At 42.2% G+C, this 20,508-nt stretch overlaps 1 protein-coding gene across 1 annotated transcript in view; it reads left to right on the top strand.

Moving 5' to 3' along the window:
* Positions 1–20,508, top strand: part of GLRX3 (glutaredoxin 3) — a 44,539-nt gene that overhangs the window by 5,739 nt on the left and 18,292 nt on the right. The window contains exons 2-4 of the mRNA XM_023224311.2: positions 3,058–3,166; positions 17,854–17,928; positions 18,647–18,848. Of these exons, the coding sequence (XP_023080079.1) occupies positions 3,058–3,166; positions 17,854–17,928; positions 18,647–18,848 (386 nt within the window). The remainder of the gene's footprint in view (positions 1–3,057; positions 3,167–17,853; positions 17,929–18,646; positions 18,849–20,508) is intronic.

Here is a 20,508-nt window from a genome sequence, read left to right as displayed (position 1 = left end):
GAATGTGTCCTTCCATGCCTTAGGTGGGTCTTTATTTGGAGCATCCTGCTTTCCTTTTGTGTGCCTGTGGACACTCTCCCTTCATCAGTCCTACCAGAGGTCTCTGCTCTCTATTTTCCTATGTTTCGACAAATGACCTTGCTTCCCACCTGAGAGAAAACAGGACTTCAGGTAGTATCTCCCCGAACCCTCCTTCCATTCCCACGTATCCCAGCACTTACCATTTATTTGTAGCCTTACCAATTCTTCATTCCTTAGCTCCTGACTCAGAGGAGACTGCCTCCTTCTTCTGCAAGGTAAGACCTTCTCTGCTCTGGATTTCCCCTCTCCTGCCTCTTCTGTGTCCTTGCATCCTCAGCTCTCTTGTGTCTACAGCCTTTCCCTCTCCATTTGCACTATCCCCTGGTAAAGTAAACATATGAAGATTTTCTTGTATTAAAAAAGCCCATGCCTCGATTTTGTTTTTCCCTCTGCCTGTACAGATCTCTTAGAGTATATCTCTCCTTCCTCATCTTCACTTCAGTGGACTGCAGTCTGACCTGTGCTTCTGCTATTCTATTGAAGTTACTCTCTCTGTTAGTTGCCCTTTCCCACTGCATTGGATGATTATCACTCCCTCTTGACACTCTTCTGTTGACTTCTTTGAGACCCTTTAGTCTTCCAGTACCGCCTAGGACCGCTTCTCTGCTTCACTATATGAGTTCCTTCTCCTCCATCTGTCCTAACTGAATGTTGCTAAGCCCCCTGAGGCGCTGACCTCGGGTCTCTTCTGTGTCCCTCTGTATCCCTTTGCAGGTTGGTGCTGGCACTGTTCCTTCCTTGATTCCCAAATCTGTATATCAAGTGTAGACTTCTTCCCTGAGGTCTAGACATCATACTAACAGCCCATTAAACTTCCTTTCCTCAGGTTGGCAGCTTCTGCACTATGATTTGAGGCATAGTTTCGCCACTAGCCGTCAGTCTCTAAGCCAGAACTTGGAGCCAGCTGTAGACTGCCTCATCTGTCACCAAATCCTGTCCTTTCTACCTTCAAAATCCTCATGCTGCTCTTTGCTTCTGCTTTCCTGACACTTTATTGTAGGCTTATTCTCTTCTCACTGGTATTATTTGATCGGTTTTTACAGTTTGTTATTCCTTTCTTTACTCATAGGTTAGTTGTCCTTGTTTCTTTTTGCCATGGAACATATTTCTGTTTGTGATTTTTCAGTTTTTTTTTTTGGGAGGTGGTATTATATTTAAACAGAATTCCATAAAACTGAAGGATTTTTTAGTTGGATATGACCATAGATATCTTTGCCAAGATAATTTTGTATGAAAGCTAACTAAAGTAGATACTGAGTTATTAATCTATTCTGTGTGTTCATACTATAAATGTGTAGAAATTTTTTATTACTATTTTTTAATGGATCTTACTCTGTTGCCCACACTGGAGTGTAGCAGTACGATCATAGCTCATTGCAGCCTCGACCCCCTGGGCTCAAGTGATCCTTCCACCTTAGCCTCCCCAAATGCTGATTACAGGCATGAGCCACCTTGCCTGGCCTATAAAAATCTTTTTTTTTTTTTTTTTGAGACAGAGTCTTGCTCTGCTGCCCAGGCTGCAGTGCAGTGGTGTGATCTCAGCTCACTGCAACCTCTTGCCTCCTGGGTTCAAACAGTTCTTCTGCCTCAGCCTCCTGAGTAGCTGGGATTACAGGCATGCATCAACACACCTGGCTAATTTTTTGTATTTTTAGTAGAGATGAGGTTTCACCATGTTAGCCAGGCTGGTCTTGAACTGCTGACCTCAAGTGATCTGCCTGCCTCGGCCTCCCAGAGTGCTGGGATTACAAATGTGAGCCACTGTGCCTGGAAAAATCTTTTGTAGCATAATATTAAAAAGTATAAAAGAATGTCTTTGTGAAAAGTAGTTCTGTTCTTTTCCTCATTTTCCACTGGCATGCCTTCATTTTCAACACTTACTACTGTTTCTATGGTCACGGTTATGTCTCTTCACTATGCCACATTTGAAAAGTAAATAATGATATTACTAGTAATAATGTGTCTACAACCATTTTTCACAAACATTGTGCCATCAATACGGAAATTCAGTTTCCACTTTGCCCAGGGGTCTGAAAATATAGTTGATTTACCTGGCTTTTTGTTTGTTTGTTTGTTTACTTTAAGTTCTGGGATACATGTGCAGAACGTGCAGGTTTCTTACATAGGTATACATGTTCCATGGTGGTTTGCTGCACCTATCAACCCATCATCTAGGTTTTAAACCCTGTATACATTAGTTATTTGTCCTAATGCTTTCCCTCCCCTTGGCCTCTACCCCCGACAGGCCCCGGTATGTGATATTTCCCTCCCTGTATCCATATGGTCTCATTGTTCACCTCTCACTTATGAGTGAGAACGTGCAGCGTTTGTTTTTCTGTTCCTGTGTTAGTTTGCTGAGAATGGTGGCTTCCAGCTTCATCCATGTCCCTGCAAAGGACATGAACTCATTCCTTTTTATGACTGCATAGTATTCCATAGTATATATCTGCCATATTTTCTTTATCCAGTCTATCATTGATGGGCATTTGGGTTGGTTCCAAGTCTTTGATATTGTAAATAGTGCTGCAATAAACATATGTATGCATGTGTCTTTATAGTAGAATGATTTATAATCTTTGGGGTATATACCCAGTAATGGGATTGCTGGGTCAGATGGTATTTCTGGTTCTAGATCCTTGAGGAATTGCTACACTGTCTTCCACAGTGGTTGAACTGATTTACACTCCCAACAACAGTGATTTACATGACTTTTAATTGATGTGGATGAATATTCAGATCTACTTCAAATGGGCTTGACTCGAAATGCCATTGACTTGAAAATGTATCTGAAAGTCTCAAGACCTTGCAGAGTGCTTTTGCATTCCAGTGTTGTATACGACAAAATTCTAGCAATATGAAAAACTTCAGGCAGTTCTTTTAAAGTTTTTTTTTTTTTTGGTAATTTAATCTATATCAGTATTTGTTTATTTCCAAAATTGGTATAATTTTAAACCAGTGCATTTAATTGATTTACAGATCCCTCCTTGTGGTCCATTTCTGGGCACCATGGGCTCCACAGTGTGCACAGATGAACGAAGTTATGGCAGAGTTAGCTAAAGAACACCCTCAAGTTTCATTTGTGAAGGTATTTATATTTCAATGTCATGTCTTTTATGAATTTAATTCTGATTTATGGGTTAGATTAGGGCTGGGCGTGGTAACTCACACCTGTAATCCCAGCACTTTAGGAGGCTGAGGCAGGCATATCATCTGAGTTCAGGAGTTTGAGACCAGCCCGGCCAACATAGTGAAACCCTGTCTCTACTAAAATACAAAAATTAGCTGGGTGTGGTGGGGGGACGGCGCCCATAATCCCAGCTGTACGTGAGGCTGAGGCAGGAGACCCTTTTGAACCTGGGAGGCAGAGGTTGCAGTGAGCCGAGATTGCGCCACTGCACTCTAGCCTGGGTAACAGAGCGAGACACTGTCTCAAAAAAATACATAAATAAAAGATTAGATTTTATTAACTAATAAAAAGATGGAGTGGTGTGGAATTCCAAATATCTGTGATTGATGTGGGATCTGTTATTTTTGCACATTATTCTTAAAAATCTTAAAATAATGTTTCTTTTCTTTTCTTTCTTTTTTTGAGACGAGTCTTGCTCTGTCACCCAGGCTGGGGTGCAGTGGTGCGATCTCGGCTCACTGCATCCTCTGCCTCCCTGGTTTAAGCGATTCTTCTGCCTCAGCCTCCTGAGTAGCTGGGATTGCAGGCGCCCTCCACCACGCCCAGCTAATTTTTTGTATTTTTGGTAGACAGGGTTTCACTGTCTTAGCCAGGATGGTCTCGGTCTCCTGACCTCGTGATCTGCCTGCCTCGGCCTCCCAAAGTACTATTTGATTACAGGCGTGAGCCACCACGCCTGGCCAAATGTACACTTTTCCTCGATCATCCTCGGGTGTGGGGCGTGACTACCAAACGTCAAGGTGGCTGTGGGCTGGAGTTTTGGAGAGCACAGGCAGATGAGTTAGTTCCCTGTGGGTAACTGTGGTTTTAAGACATTTAAAATAGTAACACAAATTATGTCATTCAAAAGCTAGGTGTGCTGTGGAAAATAGTTCAGGAAAGGGTATGTAAATGCTGCTAGGGACCACGGAACAGGAAGTTGCTATCTTGGTTTAGATGAAGGCAGACAGACCTATGGGAGAAGGTGAAAGTCTTTCTAACCTGTTCAGAATGCGGAGGAAGAGGGAAGCCAGTCAGTCTCTTCCTTGCCTCTCTTGTTTTTCACTCTGGTTTGTGTGCTCCTACATTCCTGCTTCTCTCTTGAGTGGATAAGTACTAGAAAAGCCATAGTTGTGACTGTGGATTAACTCAATTGGTTTAGCACATTAAAGATATTATTCAGGACTTAGTACTGGTTTAGGCAACAGGCCCCAAATATGTGTTGAAAGTCTTAGAAATGAATTATCAGGAGGGGAAGTGCACCTTGTATTCCAAAGCCTGAATCCTTAAGATTAAAAAAGAAAATGAAAAACCAAAGTCTTACTTTTTAAAACAAGAGTCTGTGAGTTCCGAGTACATGTTACCCAATATACTCTTATATGGGGTTAAAAATAACATCAACTGTATTGGTCTTATGTCTCTTTTTATGTAAACTGAAAACAGAATTCTGACAGGATAATTCATTCATGTAGTAGGTGATAAAATTTTCAGGTAGCTTCTGTAGAAATAAGTTTGCTTTGAATAGGTATTGTACTCAGATGGCTCAAAATTCCGAACAGTATAGAAAGGTGTCCATTGAGAAGGCTCACCCCATTCCTCCGTTGTCACCCTTGTGTCCCACCACGTAAGTAACTGCTTATATTAATGTTGTATGAATCCTTCTAGTGTTTCTTTATGCAAATAGGGCAGATGTGAATATAGTGATTAGCTTTTTAAAATTTAAGGGCTTATTTAAAATTCCAATGAAATGTATAATGTAACTTTAGAGTGTAACCCTAAAATGTTCAATATAAATAATAGAAGGGGGTCATTAAAACTGCATGTTTGGTCAGTGATAAAAGATAATGATTACAAGTGAAATGAATGATTAAACATTTCAATCATAAGATTGATCGAGATGATGGTAATTGTTCTAAGTCTGCTTTTATGTGTATCATGTTACTGGTTTAGGTAACACATTGTTCTTAGCTGCTATCTGAATGATTTATTTAAAGTGACTATAGAATTACTTCTCACATTGGTACCAGACTTGGCAGTGAGATTTTAAGTTGTTCAAGTGCTTAAGTATCTCTGTGAGCCAAAGGTTGGAGGAGCCCTCAGCGATTTTGGGTTGTGGGGGATGCCTGAGCCTGACTGCACCTGCCACTCATGAGGATGATGACAGTGTAAGATTGATCATTCTTCCAGGAGTCATCACTTTATGGAAATTCACTCTATAACATAGTTTTTCTTTCATTAGCCATCATTAGGGGCAAAGGTAATTTGCATGGCATTTGTAAGGTAGCTAATTAAAAGGCACTGGCTGAACAGTAGTAAGTAAAAGAGAAGTAGAATGAGATATCATTGGTCTTTCCCAGTAAGAGAGGCATGCAGGCTGGGCGCCGTGGCTCACACCTGTAATCCCAACACCTCTTGAGGCTGAGGTGGGAGGATTGCTTGAGGCCAGGAGTTCAAACCAGCCTGATGCACATAGCAAAACCACCTCTACACAAGAAAAACTAAAAAAGTTAGCTGTGCGTGTTGGTGTGCACCTGTAGTCCCAGTTACTCGGGAGGATAAGGCAGAGGATTCCTTGAGCCCAGGAGGTCTCAAGGCAGTCACACCACTGGGTGACGTAGGGTGAGATCATGTCTGAAAAAAAAGGAATGTAGTTCATTTTAAAACTGCTTTCTTTTTGTTAATGAGAGTTTTTGGAAAGTTCTAGAGTATGAACTAATGTTCTTCTACTTTATCTTGTGTCTATTTGATTTCTTAGTCTTTTTTTTGGAGACAAGGTCTTACCGTTATTACCCAGGCTGTAGTTCAGTGGTGTGATCTTGGCTCACTGCAGCCTCTACCTCCCAGGCTCAAGCAATTTCCCCACCTTAGCCTCCCGAATAGCTGGGACTGCAGGTGTGCACCACCCTGCCCAGCTAATTTTTGTATTTCTTGTAGAGATACAGTTTCGCCATGTTGCTTAGGCTGGTCTTGAACTCATGGACTCAAGCAGTCTGCCTACCTTGGCTTCCCAAAGTGCTGGGATTACAGATGTGAGCCACTTTGCCCTTCAGTCTTTTTTTTTTTTTTTTTTTTAGATGATAAAATAATTTGGCATTTTTGGCTTGTAAAGTAAAGGGATCAGTTCTTTTTTGTGACTGGGATTTATAAAACATTTAAATAAGTGATCATAAACTAGATATTTTTAAACAGATTGTAAACTTTTGTGACTATCAATAATTTCTTATTTTGTAGGAGCTGGTAAAATAGAGTTAGAAGAGTTAGTCACCCATTTTTGGTCAGGTGTTAGTTTGTGCTCATTGGAATTGAATGCTGAAGGACAAGGTTTTCATATTTATTGCATCTGAATCCCTCATTCTCTATATTGATGATATGGTCGTAAAGTGTATTTGGGGTGGGGCAGAGTGGTTCATACATGTAATCCCAGCACTTTGGGAGGCTTCTTTGGGAGGCGTAAGTGGGAGGATTGTTCAAGGACATGAGTTTCAGACCAGCCTGGACAACATAGTGAGACTTCATCTCTGCAGAACAAAAATTTAAAAAACTAACTGTGTACACCTGTTGCCCCAGCTACTTGGGAGGCCGGGGTGGGAGGATTGCTTAAGACTAGGAGTTAGAGGCTGCAGTGAGCTATGATTGTGCCATTACACTCCAGCTTGGGTGACAAAGTGAGACCTTGTCTCTCTCTTTTTTTTTTTTTTTGGAGACGGAGTCTCGCTCTGTCACCCGGGCTGGAGTGCTGTGGCCGGATCTCAGCTCACTGCAAGCTCCGCCTCCCGGGTTCACGCCATTCTTCTGCCTCAGCCTCCCGGGTAGCTGGGACTACAGGCGCCGGCACCTCGCCCGGCTAGTTTTTTGTAGTTTTTAGTAGAGACGGGGTTTCACCGTGTTAGCCAGGATGGTCTCGATCTCCTGACCTCGTGATCCGCCCGTCTCGGCTTCCCAAAGTGCTGGGATTACAGGCTTGAGCCACCGCGCCCGGCCGACCTTGTCTCTTAAAAAAAAAAAAAAAATTAAAAGTGCATCTGTACTCCTTCTGGGTGCTGTGTTTATAATGGGTGGTGTTCCATTTACCTGAGTCACTGCCATGTATAGTGGGCTCTTCTGGGCTCCATCCTGAGGCTGTCACACCTCCAATGGCACAGAAGAGATGATGTGGTATTTCTATCACTAAAAGGAGTTCAAGACCAGCTTGAGTAACATGGTGAAACCCTGTCTCTACTAAAAATACAAAATTTAGCGAGGCATGGTGGCGCACACCTGTCATCCCAGCTACTCAGGAGGCCAAGGCAGGAGAGTCACTTCAACCCAGCAGGCGGAGCTTGCAGTGACCGGAGATCGCGCTACTGCACTGTAGCCTGTGCAACAGAGCGAGACTTCGTCTCAAAACAGAACAAAAAAGTCTTAGAGAAACCTTACGTTTATTCAGAATAAAATGAAATACTTAAAATGTCTTAATGCCTTTTATTTTCAAATTACATAGTTAGTACCTTCTCTCATACTGATCCTTGTTTGTGTCTTTACCTAAAATAGGAGTACACCTTTGTTATTTAATTAATTGTTTGATAGAATCTTCCAAAATATGGTATCTGGCAGAGGGGATGGGAGAGAGGAAGAATAGCACAAGGCTTTGTTGGGTGCCTGCTGCTGGTTGTATTTGCGATCCAAATCAGCTATTTTGTATGAAAGTTTAGCTATTTTTTCCTGTAGCTTTTTGTTTGTCTCTGAACTTAGTCTGTGCCATGGGTTGCTTGGATCAGGAAATGCCCTATATTTTTGTCTGTATTGTCATTCAATTCATCTTTTCGTTGCCTGCTTGACTAGATGTGAGATACTTGAGATGGGGACCTTTACCTTATCAGGTTTTCATTAGTAAAAAATAATAATAATAATAGGGCCAGGCATGGTGGCTCACGCCTTTAATCCCAGCACTTTGGGAGGCCGAGGCGGGCAGATCACGAGGTCAGGAGATTGGGACCATCCTGGCTAACATGGTGAAACCCTGTCTCTACTAAAAATACAAAAAAAACCCAGCCAGGTGTGGTGGCACATGCCTCTATTCCCAGCTACTCGGGAGGCTGAGGCAGGAGAATCGCTTGAACCCGGGAGGCGGAGGTTGCAGTGAGCTGAGACCACACCACTGCACTCCAGCCTGGGCAACAGAGCAAGACTCCGTCTCTAAAAAAAAAGAAAAAAAATGACTTTCTTTTGTTTGGGTGGCTCCTGCTTTCCATGCAAGCCTTCCTGATCCCACTTGCAGCTTAGTACTCTCATCCTGCTAGGCCGTGGTATATTCATTTTACCGTATCATGTGCTTCAGCGCAAACATTCTCAAAGTGAGACTTACCAACTGGCTGGTTGGTGAGATTTTATACTATTGTATTTCATTTGACATTAATTTTGTTTGCATAGTAGCTGTTGTACTTGCGTTTTATGTTGACTGTAATTTAAAATATACGATCAAGGTTATGGAGGAGTTATGTATTTAAATGTATTTTTGCTTCTTTAAAAACAAGAATCTTTATTCTTATTTTGAAAGTGCGACTCTCTTAAAGATACAGATTGCATTGTTGAATTTCTAAAGGTCTGTACAATCATAAATGTAAATGTAGTTTATGTTTAATTTCTGAGTGTATAATTATTGTATGTAAACAGATAGTGTTGGGCAATCTTCTGAAGGATACCAACTAGGTGTATAACCAGGTGCATGCTAACTAGTGGAATTAAAAATTTTCAGTGTCACAGAATGTTGGCCAATTTATTTGGCATCTTAAGAGAGCATATGTTGGATTTCATTCTACAGGAAGGAACTCTAAAAATGCTTCTCAGGTAATTCTGGTAGAACTGTTAAATCTTAAAAAGACTGTAGGTTTTTATCTGTGCTATCTTGGTAATTTAAAAAACCCACAATTAACATGGTTTTATTAGCTGTTTCTGGGCTAAGTTTGGTGAAAGTCTTCAAAGAAGTTATCAAAACTTTTTTTTTTTTTAATTATTATTATACTTTTAAGTTCTAGGGTACAGGTGCACAACATGCAGGTTTGTTACATAGGTATACATGTACCATGTTGGTTTGCTGCACCCATCAACTCATCATTTACATTAGGTATTTCTCCTAATGCTATCCCTCCCTGAGCCCCCCACCCCCAGCAGGGCCCTGGTGTGTGATGTTCCCCTCCCTGTGTCCATGTGTTCTCCTTGTTCAGCTCCCACTTATGAGTGAGAACATGCGGTGTTTGATTTTCTGTCCTTGTGATTGTTTGCTGAAAATGATAGTTTCCAGCTTCATCTATGTCCCTGTAAAGGACATGAACTCATCCTTTTTTAGGGCTGCATAGTATTCCATGGTGTATATCTATGTGCCACATTTTCTTTATCCAGTCTGTTGTTGTTAGTTTAAACTCTGTTTTATCAGAGACCAGGATTGCAGTCTCTGCTTTTTTTGCTTTCCGTTTGCTTGGTAGATCTTCCTCCATCCCTTTATTTTCAGCCTGTGTTTGTCTTTGCATGTGAGATGGGTCTCCTGAATACAGCACACTGATGGGTCTTGACTCTGTCCAATTTGCCAGGCTGTGTCTTTTAGTCTTTTAATTGGGGCATTTAGCCCACTTACATTTAAGGTTAATTTTGTTATGTGTGATTTTTTTTTTTTTTTTTTTTGAGTGGGAGTCTCACTATTGCCCAGGCTGGAGTGCAGTGATGCGATCTCGGCTCACTGCAACCTCTGCCTTCCAGGTTCAAGAGATTCTTCCGCCTCAGCCTCCTGGGTAGTTGGGATTACAGGCACCTGCCACCATGCCCAGCTAATTTTTGTATTTTTAGTAGAGACAGGGTTTCACCATGTTGGCCAGTCTGGTCTCGAACTCCTGACCTCAAATTATCCACCTGCCTTGGCCTCCCAAAATTGCTGGGATTACAGGTGTGAGCCACCATGCCCAGCCTGTTGTGTGTGAATTTGATTCTGTCATTATGATGCTAGCTGGTAATTTTGCCTGTTCATTAATGCAGTTTCTTTATAGTGTCAATGGTCTTTTACCATTTGGCCTGTTTTTGCAGTGGCTGGTACTGATTGTTCCTTTCCATGTTTAGTACTTCCTTCAGGAGCTCTTGTAAGGCAGGCCTGGTGGTGACAAAATCTCTCAGCATTTGCTTGTCTTTAAATGATTTTATTTCCTCTTCATTTATGAAGCTTAGTTTGCCTGGATATGAAATTCTGGGCTGAAAATTCTTTAAGAATGTTGAATGTCGGCCCCCACTCGCTTCTGGCTTATAGGATTTCTGTGGATAGATCCACTGTTAGTCTGATGGGCTTCCCTTTGTGGGTAACCCAACCTTTCTCCCTGGCTGCCTTTAACATTTTTTCCTTAATTTCAACCTTGGTGAATCTGACAATTATATGTCTTGGGGTTGCTCTTCTCCAGGAGTATCTTTGTGGTGGTCCCTGTATTTCCTGAATTTGGATGTTGACCTGCCTTGCTAGGTTGGGGAAGTTCTCTTGGATAATATCCTGAAGAGTGTTTTCTAACTTGATTCCATTCTCCCTGCCACTTTCAGATACACCAATCAAACGTAGATTTGGTTTTTTCACATAGTCCCATATTTCTTGGAGGCTTTGTTCATTTCTTTTCACTCTTTTTTCCTCTAATCTTGTCTTCTCACTTTATTTCATTAATTTGATCTTCAATCACTGATATCCTTTCTTCCGCTTGATCGAATCGGCTAGTGTGAAGCTTGTGTATGCTTCACGCAGTTCTTGTACTGTGGTTTTCAGCTCCATCAGGTCATTTAAGCTCTTCCCTACACTAATTATTCTAGTTAGCCATTTGTCTAACCTTTTTTCAATGTTTTTAGCTTCCTTGCGATGGATTAGAACATGCTCCTTTAGCTAGGAGAAGTTTGTTATTACCAGCCTTCTGAATCCTACTTGTGTCAACTTGTTGATCTCATTCTCTGTCCAGGTTTGTTCCCTTGCTGGCAAGGAGTTGTGTTCCTTTGGAGGAGAAGAGGCATTCCTGGTTTTTGGAATTTTCAGCCTTTCTGTTCTGGTGTCTCCCCATCTTTGTGGTTTTATCTACCTTTGGTCTTTGAAGTTGGTGACCTACAGATGGGGTTTTGGTGTGGATATCCTTTCTGTTGATGTTGATGCTATTCCTTTCTGTTTGTTAGTGTGCCTTCTAACAGGCCCCTCAGCTGCAGGTCTGTTGGAGTTTGCTGGAGGTCCACTCCAGACCCTGTTTGCTTCGGTATCACCAGTGGAGGCTGCAGAACAGCAAATATAGCTGCCTGATCCTTCCTCTGGAAGCTTCATCCCAGAGGGGCACCCGTCTGTATGAGGTGTCTGTTGGCCCCTACTAGGGGGTGTCTCCCAGTGGGGCTCTACGGGGGTCAGGGACCCACTTGTCTGTTATTGGATCTCGAACGCCATGCTGGGAGAACCACCTGCACTCTTCAGAGCTGTCAGGCAGGGATGTTTAAGTCTGCAGAAGCTGTCTGCTGCCTTTTGTTCAGATATATCCTGCCCCCAGGGGTGGAATCTAGAGAGGCAGTAGGCCTTGCTGAGCTGCCGTGGGCTGCACCCAGTTCGAGCTTCCCTGCCACTTTGTGTACACTGTAAGTATAAAACTACCTATTCAAGCCTCCACAATGGCGGACGCCCCTCCCCCAGCCAAGCTTCAGTGTCCCAGGTGGGTTTCAGACTGCTGTGCTAGCAGCGAGCAGGACTCCATGGGCGTGGGACCTACTAAGCAGGACTCCATGGGCGTGGGACCTACTAAGCAGGACTCCATGGGTGTGGGACCTACTAAGCCAGGTACAAGAGGGAATCTCCTGGTCTGCCAGTTGCGAAGACCGTGGGAAAAGTGTGGTATTTAGGCAGAAGTGTATCATTCCTTCAGGTACAGTCACTCCAGCTTCCCTTTACTAGGAAGGGGAAATCCCCCGACCCCTTGCACTTCCCGGGTGAGGTGACGCCCCGCCCTGCTTTGGCTTGCCCTCCGTGGGCTGCACCCACTGTCCAACCAGTCCCAATGAGATGAACCTGGTACCACAGTTGGAAATGCAGAAATCAGCCGTCTTCTGCGTCAGTCTTGCTTGGAGCTACAGATTGGAGCTCTTCCTATTTGGCCATATTGGAAGCGATCTCCACCTAAGCTATCAAAACTGTTATTTTAAATTTCTATTTTGAGATTTATATTTGGCTGTTTGACAAATATTTTGATTTTGAAATTCTTTTTTTTTTTTTCTAATATCACACATCACAGAGTAGAAGGAAGCCTCTTTTGGAGGTTTAACCAAATGTTCCTGAATAGCAGGTTTAAGTGTTCTCTCTTTAGTCTTGTGGCTCAGTGCCATCATTGGCAAGTGGCCATCCCCATTCTTAGCTTAGGTATACTGATCACCTTTGTTTAATATTCCATCAAAATTTATTTATCAAACACTAAATGCCACACAGTAGTCTAGGCACTGAGGATACAAAACATAACACTAAGGGTCACAGACAACAAACAGTAGACATATATGTTATCAAGGTAATTTTAGGTAGTAATAAGTTCTGCAAAAGAAAGAAATAGGCTATGAAAAATGGGAACTGGGATAGGTGGGGTACTTTATTTAGATTGGACTGGAAGGGTGTATCTAAGGAAGAGAGTTTTTTTTTTTTTTATTTTAATTAAGACACAAGGTCTCACTCTGTCACCCAGGCCAGGGTGCAGTGGCGTGATCATAGCTCACTGCAGCCTCAAACTTCTGAACTCAAGCATTCCTCCCACCTTGGCCTCCCAAAATACTGGGATTACGGGTGTGAGCTACTGTGTCAGCAGGGCCATCAGGAAAATGAAAAGGAGCCAGCCATTGGGAGAGCTAGGAAGAACTTTTAACCGAAATGCAGAGTGTCAAAGCAGAAGGCTAGTGGGGCTGGAGAGGGGTGAGGGAGGGAAGAGTGTGACATGAGGTTGGAGTGGCAGGCAGGGGTCAGTGACCTTATGGGGAGTGGTAACATTCAGGTCTTATTCCAAGTGGAATAGCAATGACACAGTTCCATTCCTGTCATAAGTCAGTTACTCTGCTGGGTGGAGAATGGTTTGAATGGGGAAGGGTACAGAATAGAAGCAGGTACCCCAGTTAGCAGGCTACTAGGCCAGGTAAGAGATGAAATGATGTCATGGTCTGAGTGGGATTATATTTTGGAGGGGAGCCCAGAAAAACCTGTTGATGGAGTAGACGTGAGAGTGAGAGAAATGGATTAATCAAGGTTGTCTCCTTTTTGATTTGAGGAACTGGATGGATTTTGTGAGATAGAGATGCTTTGGGGGAGGAGCAGGTTTAGTGAGAGGTGTTTGATAGAGCTCTGAGTGCAGATGTTGAGTGTATAGTTTGGAGGTGAGGGGAGAGGCCTGGGCTGGGAAGAACTTGGGAGTTGAAATAGCAGCGTCATTTAGAGCCATAGGATCGGATGAGCCCACTCCAGGACAGTGAGTGTGGATAGGCATAGAAGAGGACTCAGAACCAAGGCTGGCACATGCTGGTGTTCAGAGGCTGCCAGAGATGACAGAAACGGACAGAGTCTGAGCAGTTTGGGAGGGCAGAGGAAACACGGAGAGCCAAGTGGAAGGTGTTGCAGGAAGGCAGCTGTGGTCACTGTTACTGAAGGATAGTGAAGGGTCTGTGGAATGAGGAAAGGGCAGCAGCCATGAAGTGGAACGTGGTATAGGGAGGCGCTTGGCTCCAGAGACACACTGCCTCCATCACTCAACAGGTTTGTAATTGTCCTAGTCCATTTGTGCTACTGTAATAGAATACCTTAGACTGAGCAATTTTTAAGCAGCAGATTTACTGTTCACAGTTCTAGAGGCTGGGAAATCCAAGATGAAAGCACCAGCAGATTCAGTGTCTGGCAAGGACTTGCCGTCTGTTCCCAAAATGGCATCTTGTTGCCGTGTCCTCACTTGGCAGCAGGAGAATAAGGGCAAAAACGGACTAGCCAGCCTCAAACCCTTTTATAATGGCACTTCCCATCCATGAGGGCAGAGCCCTCTTGGCCTAATCACCTCCCCAAGGTCCCCTCTTAATTGCTATCACCTTGGATGTTGATTTCCAGCATACAAATTTAGGAGGGACATATACATTCAAACCATGGCAGTGATCTAGGCCAAGTTATTGAACCTCTTTCAGTTCCAGTTTCTTCTGTAAAATGGATGTTAAAGACAGTACCTGTTATTGTGAGGATTAAATGAGTCTATACATGAAGCACACTTAGAATAGTATCTGGCCCAGAATAAATTGTAGCTATTTGCTGTTACTATCATAGTGGCCTCTGATGACCCCTGCTCAATAAAAGTAGAATAGAGAGAGGATTCCCCATCTCTGGATTTACCTGATGCCTCCCTTGCGCTTTCTTTCCTTCTCCATAGACACATAGCAGGTGGGACTGGTCCCAAGGTTTAGATTCTTGGTATAGGAAGCAAGTGGTTCCCACTTGAGGCGTTTTGCCTGGATTCTGATTTGGAAATGTTCATGTTTGGTTGGTCCTGAAGTCGTGTATAAATCCTACTTTGACATGTAATCTTTCTTTTTGATTGTAGTAGTAGAAAAAATTAACCATGGTATAGTGAAAAAAGCACAGGTTTTATAGTCAAACAAACTTGGATTTGTTTCTCAGCTCTGCCATTTATTAGCCGTGTATCTTTGGGCAAGTTACCCAAGTTATCTCCTGTGTTAATTAGGGTTCTCTAGAGAAACAGAACTAATAGGATAGGTACAGATAGACATGAGGGGATTTAGGAGGCTGAGAAGTCTTGCCATCTGCCCTCCCTCTCTGGAGAACTAGGGAGGCTGGTGGCATGGCTCAGTCCAAGGCCGAAGGCCTGAGAACCTGGGGGGCCGATGATGCAAGTCCTGCAGTCTAACGGTTGGAGAACCTAGAGCTGTGATGTCCAAAGACAGGAGAAGATGGATATCTCAGCTCCAGGAGGGAGGGATGGGGCAGGAGGGGTGGGGATGGGGGTGTTTGGAGGAGAGGGAGGGAGAGAGAGAAAGAGGGAGAAAGACAGGATTTGCTTTTTTGCTTTTCCTCTGCATTTGTTTTTCCTGGTTCTTTTCAAGCCTTCAACTTATTGGATGGTGCCCCTCCCCCACCATATTGCGTGAGAATGGATCTTCCTTACTCAGTCTACTGATTCAAATGCCAGTCTCTTCCCAAAACAGCCTCACAGCCATGCTCAGCAGTAATGTTTTAACAGCTGTCTGGGTATCTCTTAACCCAGTCAAGCTGAAACCTTAAACCAACCGTCGCACCTCCTCTTTAACCACTTATTAACCTGAGATGATAGCATGCTAAAATTGTGCGCCTTTCGAAATTGTCTGTAGGCTAGGCTGTTTTATGTTAAGGCCTTCTCATAGTTTATGGCACAGAGTAGGTCGCCCATGAATGATGGCTATTTCTGATCATCTTTGAGCTCTTCTGAATGCAGATCCTTTAAAAATATTTATATATTTATTTTCTGTTTTCATTGTTAAAACTGTTACGTTAAATCCAACAAAGTATTTGTAACGAATTTTAGTGCTGCAAGGGTTTTAGGACTTCAGTCAGATGCCCTTGATGTTCTGGAGAATTCTTTTGCCTTAAATGATATTCCTGTTGCCTTCTTCTGAAGATTTGTCTGTTACCATTGCCTCTGCTATGAAGATATCTTCTTTTGGGAGCTGATTGAGTGGAGGCAGTTGTGGTAGTTCACAGCCTTCAGCAAGAATTGTAAGAGGTTGTTTACTTCTCAGAATAATTGTTACTCCACTGGAAACCAGCAGGAATGTAAGAATATAAGAGGAAATCAGATTTTTTTTTTTTTGTTTTTTGAGACGGAGTTTTGCTTAGTCGCCCTGGCTGGAGTGCAGTAGTGCGATCTGGGCTCACTGCAACCTCTGCCTCCCGGGTTCAAGCGATTCTCCTGCCTCAGCATCCCAAGTAGCTGGGATTACAGGCACCCGCCATCATGGCTGGCTAAGAAATCAGATTTTAAAAGAAGATCGGAATTTGTTTTTATGAGTCAGGGTGCTACCTGTTTTGTTCTGGTTTAAGATCACATTACCTTATTTCTACTTAGTATTGCCCTGTTTTTAGATTTGTATTACTTTGTGATTAGAATTCAGTTGTACTAAAGGAAGGGCCGTTTTCTGATCCTTGCACAATGCCCAGTGCATAGTGGGCACTCCATAGATGTCAGCTGAAAGACAGAAAATAATGAGCTGGAGGATGGTAATGTAGGCATACCCTACTCGTCAACTTTGCTGGTCATCTTTGATCTGAGTTTGCTGTTGTGTATGTAAAAGAAAACAGCACAAACGTCTTTAAAACTTTTGAGAGTCTGTACTAAATCGCTGTCTCAGAATACCTTATCTTTTTGTTCTTTTTTCAGATTATTAGACGTTGTTGATATTATGGAATTTTCATATAAGTACATTTTAAAAATGGAAACAGTTAAAAATATTGTCGCACAAGGGTTTTCTAAAAATTAAAAATTAAGGTAGTAAAAGAGCACCCAAGAATGTAGCAGATAGAAGATAAAAACCAAATACATATGACTTTGCTTCCCACTTTATCTGCAAACTTTATTTGGGTAGATATAACCTGATTGGGTAAGGCTCTAAATAAAAATAGTATTTCAAGCCCAGTGGAAATCTTTCACTCTTGGAAAAATATAGTGTATATATTTTAAAAACTTTTAACAATATAATTTATCAATAAATTTTATTTCCTACAGGTATAATATGAATACAGATTTTTATTGGTTTCAAAAAGTTTATATTAAATTGATAGTCCTATGAGGGAAGGATATATCTTGGTTTTTCTCAAAGTATATCATTTATAAAGACCTAAATAAATAGCTTACAGTAATTGTGCTCTAATTATTTAGAAATTCTGTTACTAAATGTGTTTTAAATTCATGCGTCAGATATCACATCCTGTCTTGTTGAGGGGCCTCAAGGAAATTATCAAACAATGCAGTCATCTTATTTAAAAGGCATTTACATTGTAAATAGACCGGAAGCAAGTAACCTAGCAAGATATCTGCCTAGTGTCCAGCAGCCTTGCAGGAGTTAAAAGCAAAATTTATCAGACATCAATAGTTTATTGAAAAAATAGTCCTTTTTGCTTCATAATTTGCAGAAGGCTGCAACTGTCAGTCATGATGTACTGCCTCTTGAAATTAGTCAATAGAGCAAACAGCAAGAATTGCTGTGGGCAGAAAATAAGCACTGTAATCATGACATAACTGGGGTCAGTGATTTATGGATTTCAATATAGTAGTAGCTGCATATGATTGAAAATTTACTAGGTCACTAGTGCACCAAAAATTTTATTCACAGCCTCCAGGCATCTTTTGAAATGTGCAACAAAATAAAAACCTCTGAACCTGTTTTGACACTGCAAACTCAGTGGATGACATGCCAGCCCAGTGAGTCTCATTTAAATGTAAATGTGTCATAAACTTTTGTACCGTACTCTTTAAAAATGCCAACTACTTGAAGGAATAATGCATGTGAAACTGATTTACATATCGAAGTAGAGAAAAAGGACCTTGTAATAATCAAGTTTGAATTCTTTTATTTTAAAGTTGGAAGCTGAAGGTGTTCCTGAAGTATCTGAAAAATATGAAATTAGCTCTGTTCCCACTTTTCTGTTTTTTAAGGTAAGGATAAAGGTGGTACAAGAGATTATCCATTTGTAGGGTGCCATGGGGCTACCTATTTTGTGTCTTTACCCTCTCCCCAATCCCCGAATATTAGGTATTTGGCTGTTTCTGGCCCTCCACCTTTCTTCTGATAGTCTCATTTTTGCACCCATGCTGAAAAAGAAGACCATGCCAGCTGCTTGCCAACATCTTACATGGACTGTGTAGGGCCAGCAGCCAGAATCAAGAGCTGCTTGATCAAAATTCAGATATGTGGCTGTGGAACCCCAGTGTTCCCTGAGTTGGTTAAATTGGTTGTTCAGAGCATGTGCCTGGATGTAATGGAACCTCTGGCTGGTTCTGGTTTGATGAATGAGTCTTAGGAAGCAGGTGCACAACTGTGCTGGGCACCCATGGGTGTCATCGTAGTTCCCCAAGTGCCTCATTTATACTTAATAATAGATTCATCCCAGCCAGTGTGGGGGCAGTCTTTTTTGTGTTATGTTAGACTGACCTGATTTGACTTTGAGATGTTGCAGTGTTTTCTCTGTGTGTTTCCAAGAAAAGAAAAAAATTATTATGTATTTCTAAAATTGAGATGCAGTGCAGGCAGTTGGCAATGAGGGTTTCTTTTTTTACATCTCCAGTAATACTGTTGTCCCCTTTAAAAATTTGCTAGAACAATGTCATTATTATGGAATGCTGCACGTATTCTAAATAACTTTTTAAACTTTAGAATTCTCAGAAAATCGACCGATTAGATGGTGCACATGCCCCAGAGTTGACCAAAAAAGTTCAGCGACATGCATCTAGTGGCTCCTTCCCACCCAGCGCTAATGAACATCTTAAAGAAGATCTCAACCTTCGCTTGAAGAAATTGACTCATGCTGCCCCCTGCATGCTGTTTATGAAAGGAACTCCTCAAGAACCACGCTGTGGTAAGAAGCTGCCTTTAAGATAATATATACAAAATGGGTGCTTTCCCAGAACAGGGTTTGGTTGAGATGGGCATCCTGTTTCCAAGCTATACTATACATCTTATACTTGTGTTCACATACCTTTAAAATCAGAAAGCTTATAACTCCCAATGACACTATAGAAGAATTAGTTTGCAGGCCAGGCGCGGTGGCTCACACCTGTAATCCCAGCACTTTGGGAGGCCAAGACGGGCGGATCACGAGGTCAGGAGATGGAGACCATCCTGGCTAACACGGTGAAACCCGTCTCTACTAAAAATACACACAAAAAAATTAGCCGGGCATGGTGGCGGGTCCCTGTAGTCCCAGCTACACGGGAGACCGAGGCAGGAGAATGACGTGAACCCGGGGGGCGGAGCTTGCAGTGAGCCGAGATTGCGCCACTGCACTCCAGCCTGGGCGACAGAACGAGACTCCGTCTCAAAAAAAAAAAAGAATTAGTTTGCATTATGGACTCAGAATGTTGAAACCAAAAGGAGTGTCGGAACTCATCTAATTCAGATTTTTGTTTTATACTGAAGTCCTCAGACTCAAAGATAGAGGTGACTTGCCCAAGATCCCCTGGTAAGCAGAGTTAGGATTAGGTTCCAACTGCCGTATTGCTGTCTCTTTTGCCTGTTTAGCTGCTTGTGCTGTTAGCAGTTATTTTTTCTTTCTTGGAGCCTCCTGTTTTTCACCTAGTTCAGATTCAGCAATTAAAAAATTTGTGGAATATTTTAGTGTTTTTGTGTCCACCCTGTGTGCTTTTGCCTCCCCTGTGTCATCACTGTCTAATGATTCTCTTCCCGCATTGCTGTCATTTCCAGTTTATAGCTGCTAGTAATGGAAAGATTTCGAAATCTTGGCCTGTAGTCACTCTTATTTTCTGTACACATGGATGCTTATAATTTTGTCCTTAAGTAAGTTTTAGAGTTATTTGACCCCTCTGGTACTGGGTTTATGTTATTTTCTTTTTACTGTGCCTAGTACAACATTAGTATGCTGCATAATTGAGCATTTAATGCCATTTGATGATGCTGTTGAGACTCTAAGAGTATTTGTATCAACTACACAGGAGGGACTTTATTTTGAGTATGCTCTTAATGTGATTACAGCATGTCCAGAGTGACGCTATAAAGATAGCCAAGCTTCTAGTGTGAATTTGATTCTAAATTCTTCCCTGTAGGGTTATTAAATTACATATTAGGTTATGATAATGTCTACTTTTAAAACTAAAGTTTCATGATGAATTCTTATTTTTTCGAGATGGAGTTTTGCTCTTGTTGCCCAGCAATGGTGCGATCTCAGCGGGCCGCAACCTACATCTCCTAGGGGTCAAGCGATTCTCCTGTCTCAGCCTCCCGAGTAGCTGGGATTACAGGTGCCTGCCACCACGCCCGGCTAATTTTTTTGTATTTTTAGTAGAGACAGGGTTTGTCTGTGTTGGTCAGGCTGGTGTTGAACTCCTGACCTCAGGTGATCCGCCCATCTCGGCCTCCCAAAGTGCTGAGATTACAGTCGTGAGCCACCTGTGAATTCTGTCTTAAAAGTATCTCTTAGTTCTGCCTAAAAAATTTCACTGCCAGTATTTATGTGTCACATAATGCCTGCTGTTTATGTATTGCAAAGCTAACTTAGTCTG

This window comes from Piliocolobus tephrosceles, chromosome 9 (genome assembly GCF_002776525.5).
Source record: "Piliocolobus tephrosceles isolate RC106 chromosome 9, ASM277652v3, whole genome shotgun sequence".
Lineage (NCBI taxonomy): Eukaryota > Metazoa > Chordata > Mammalia > Primates > Cercopithecidae > Piliocolobus > Piliocolobus tephrosceles.
This window is presented reverse-complemented; position numbering and strand designations above follow the sequence as displayed.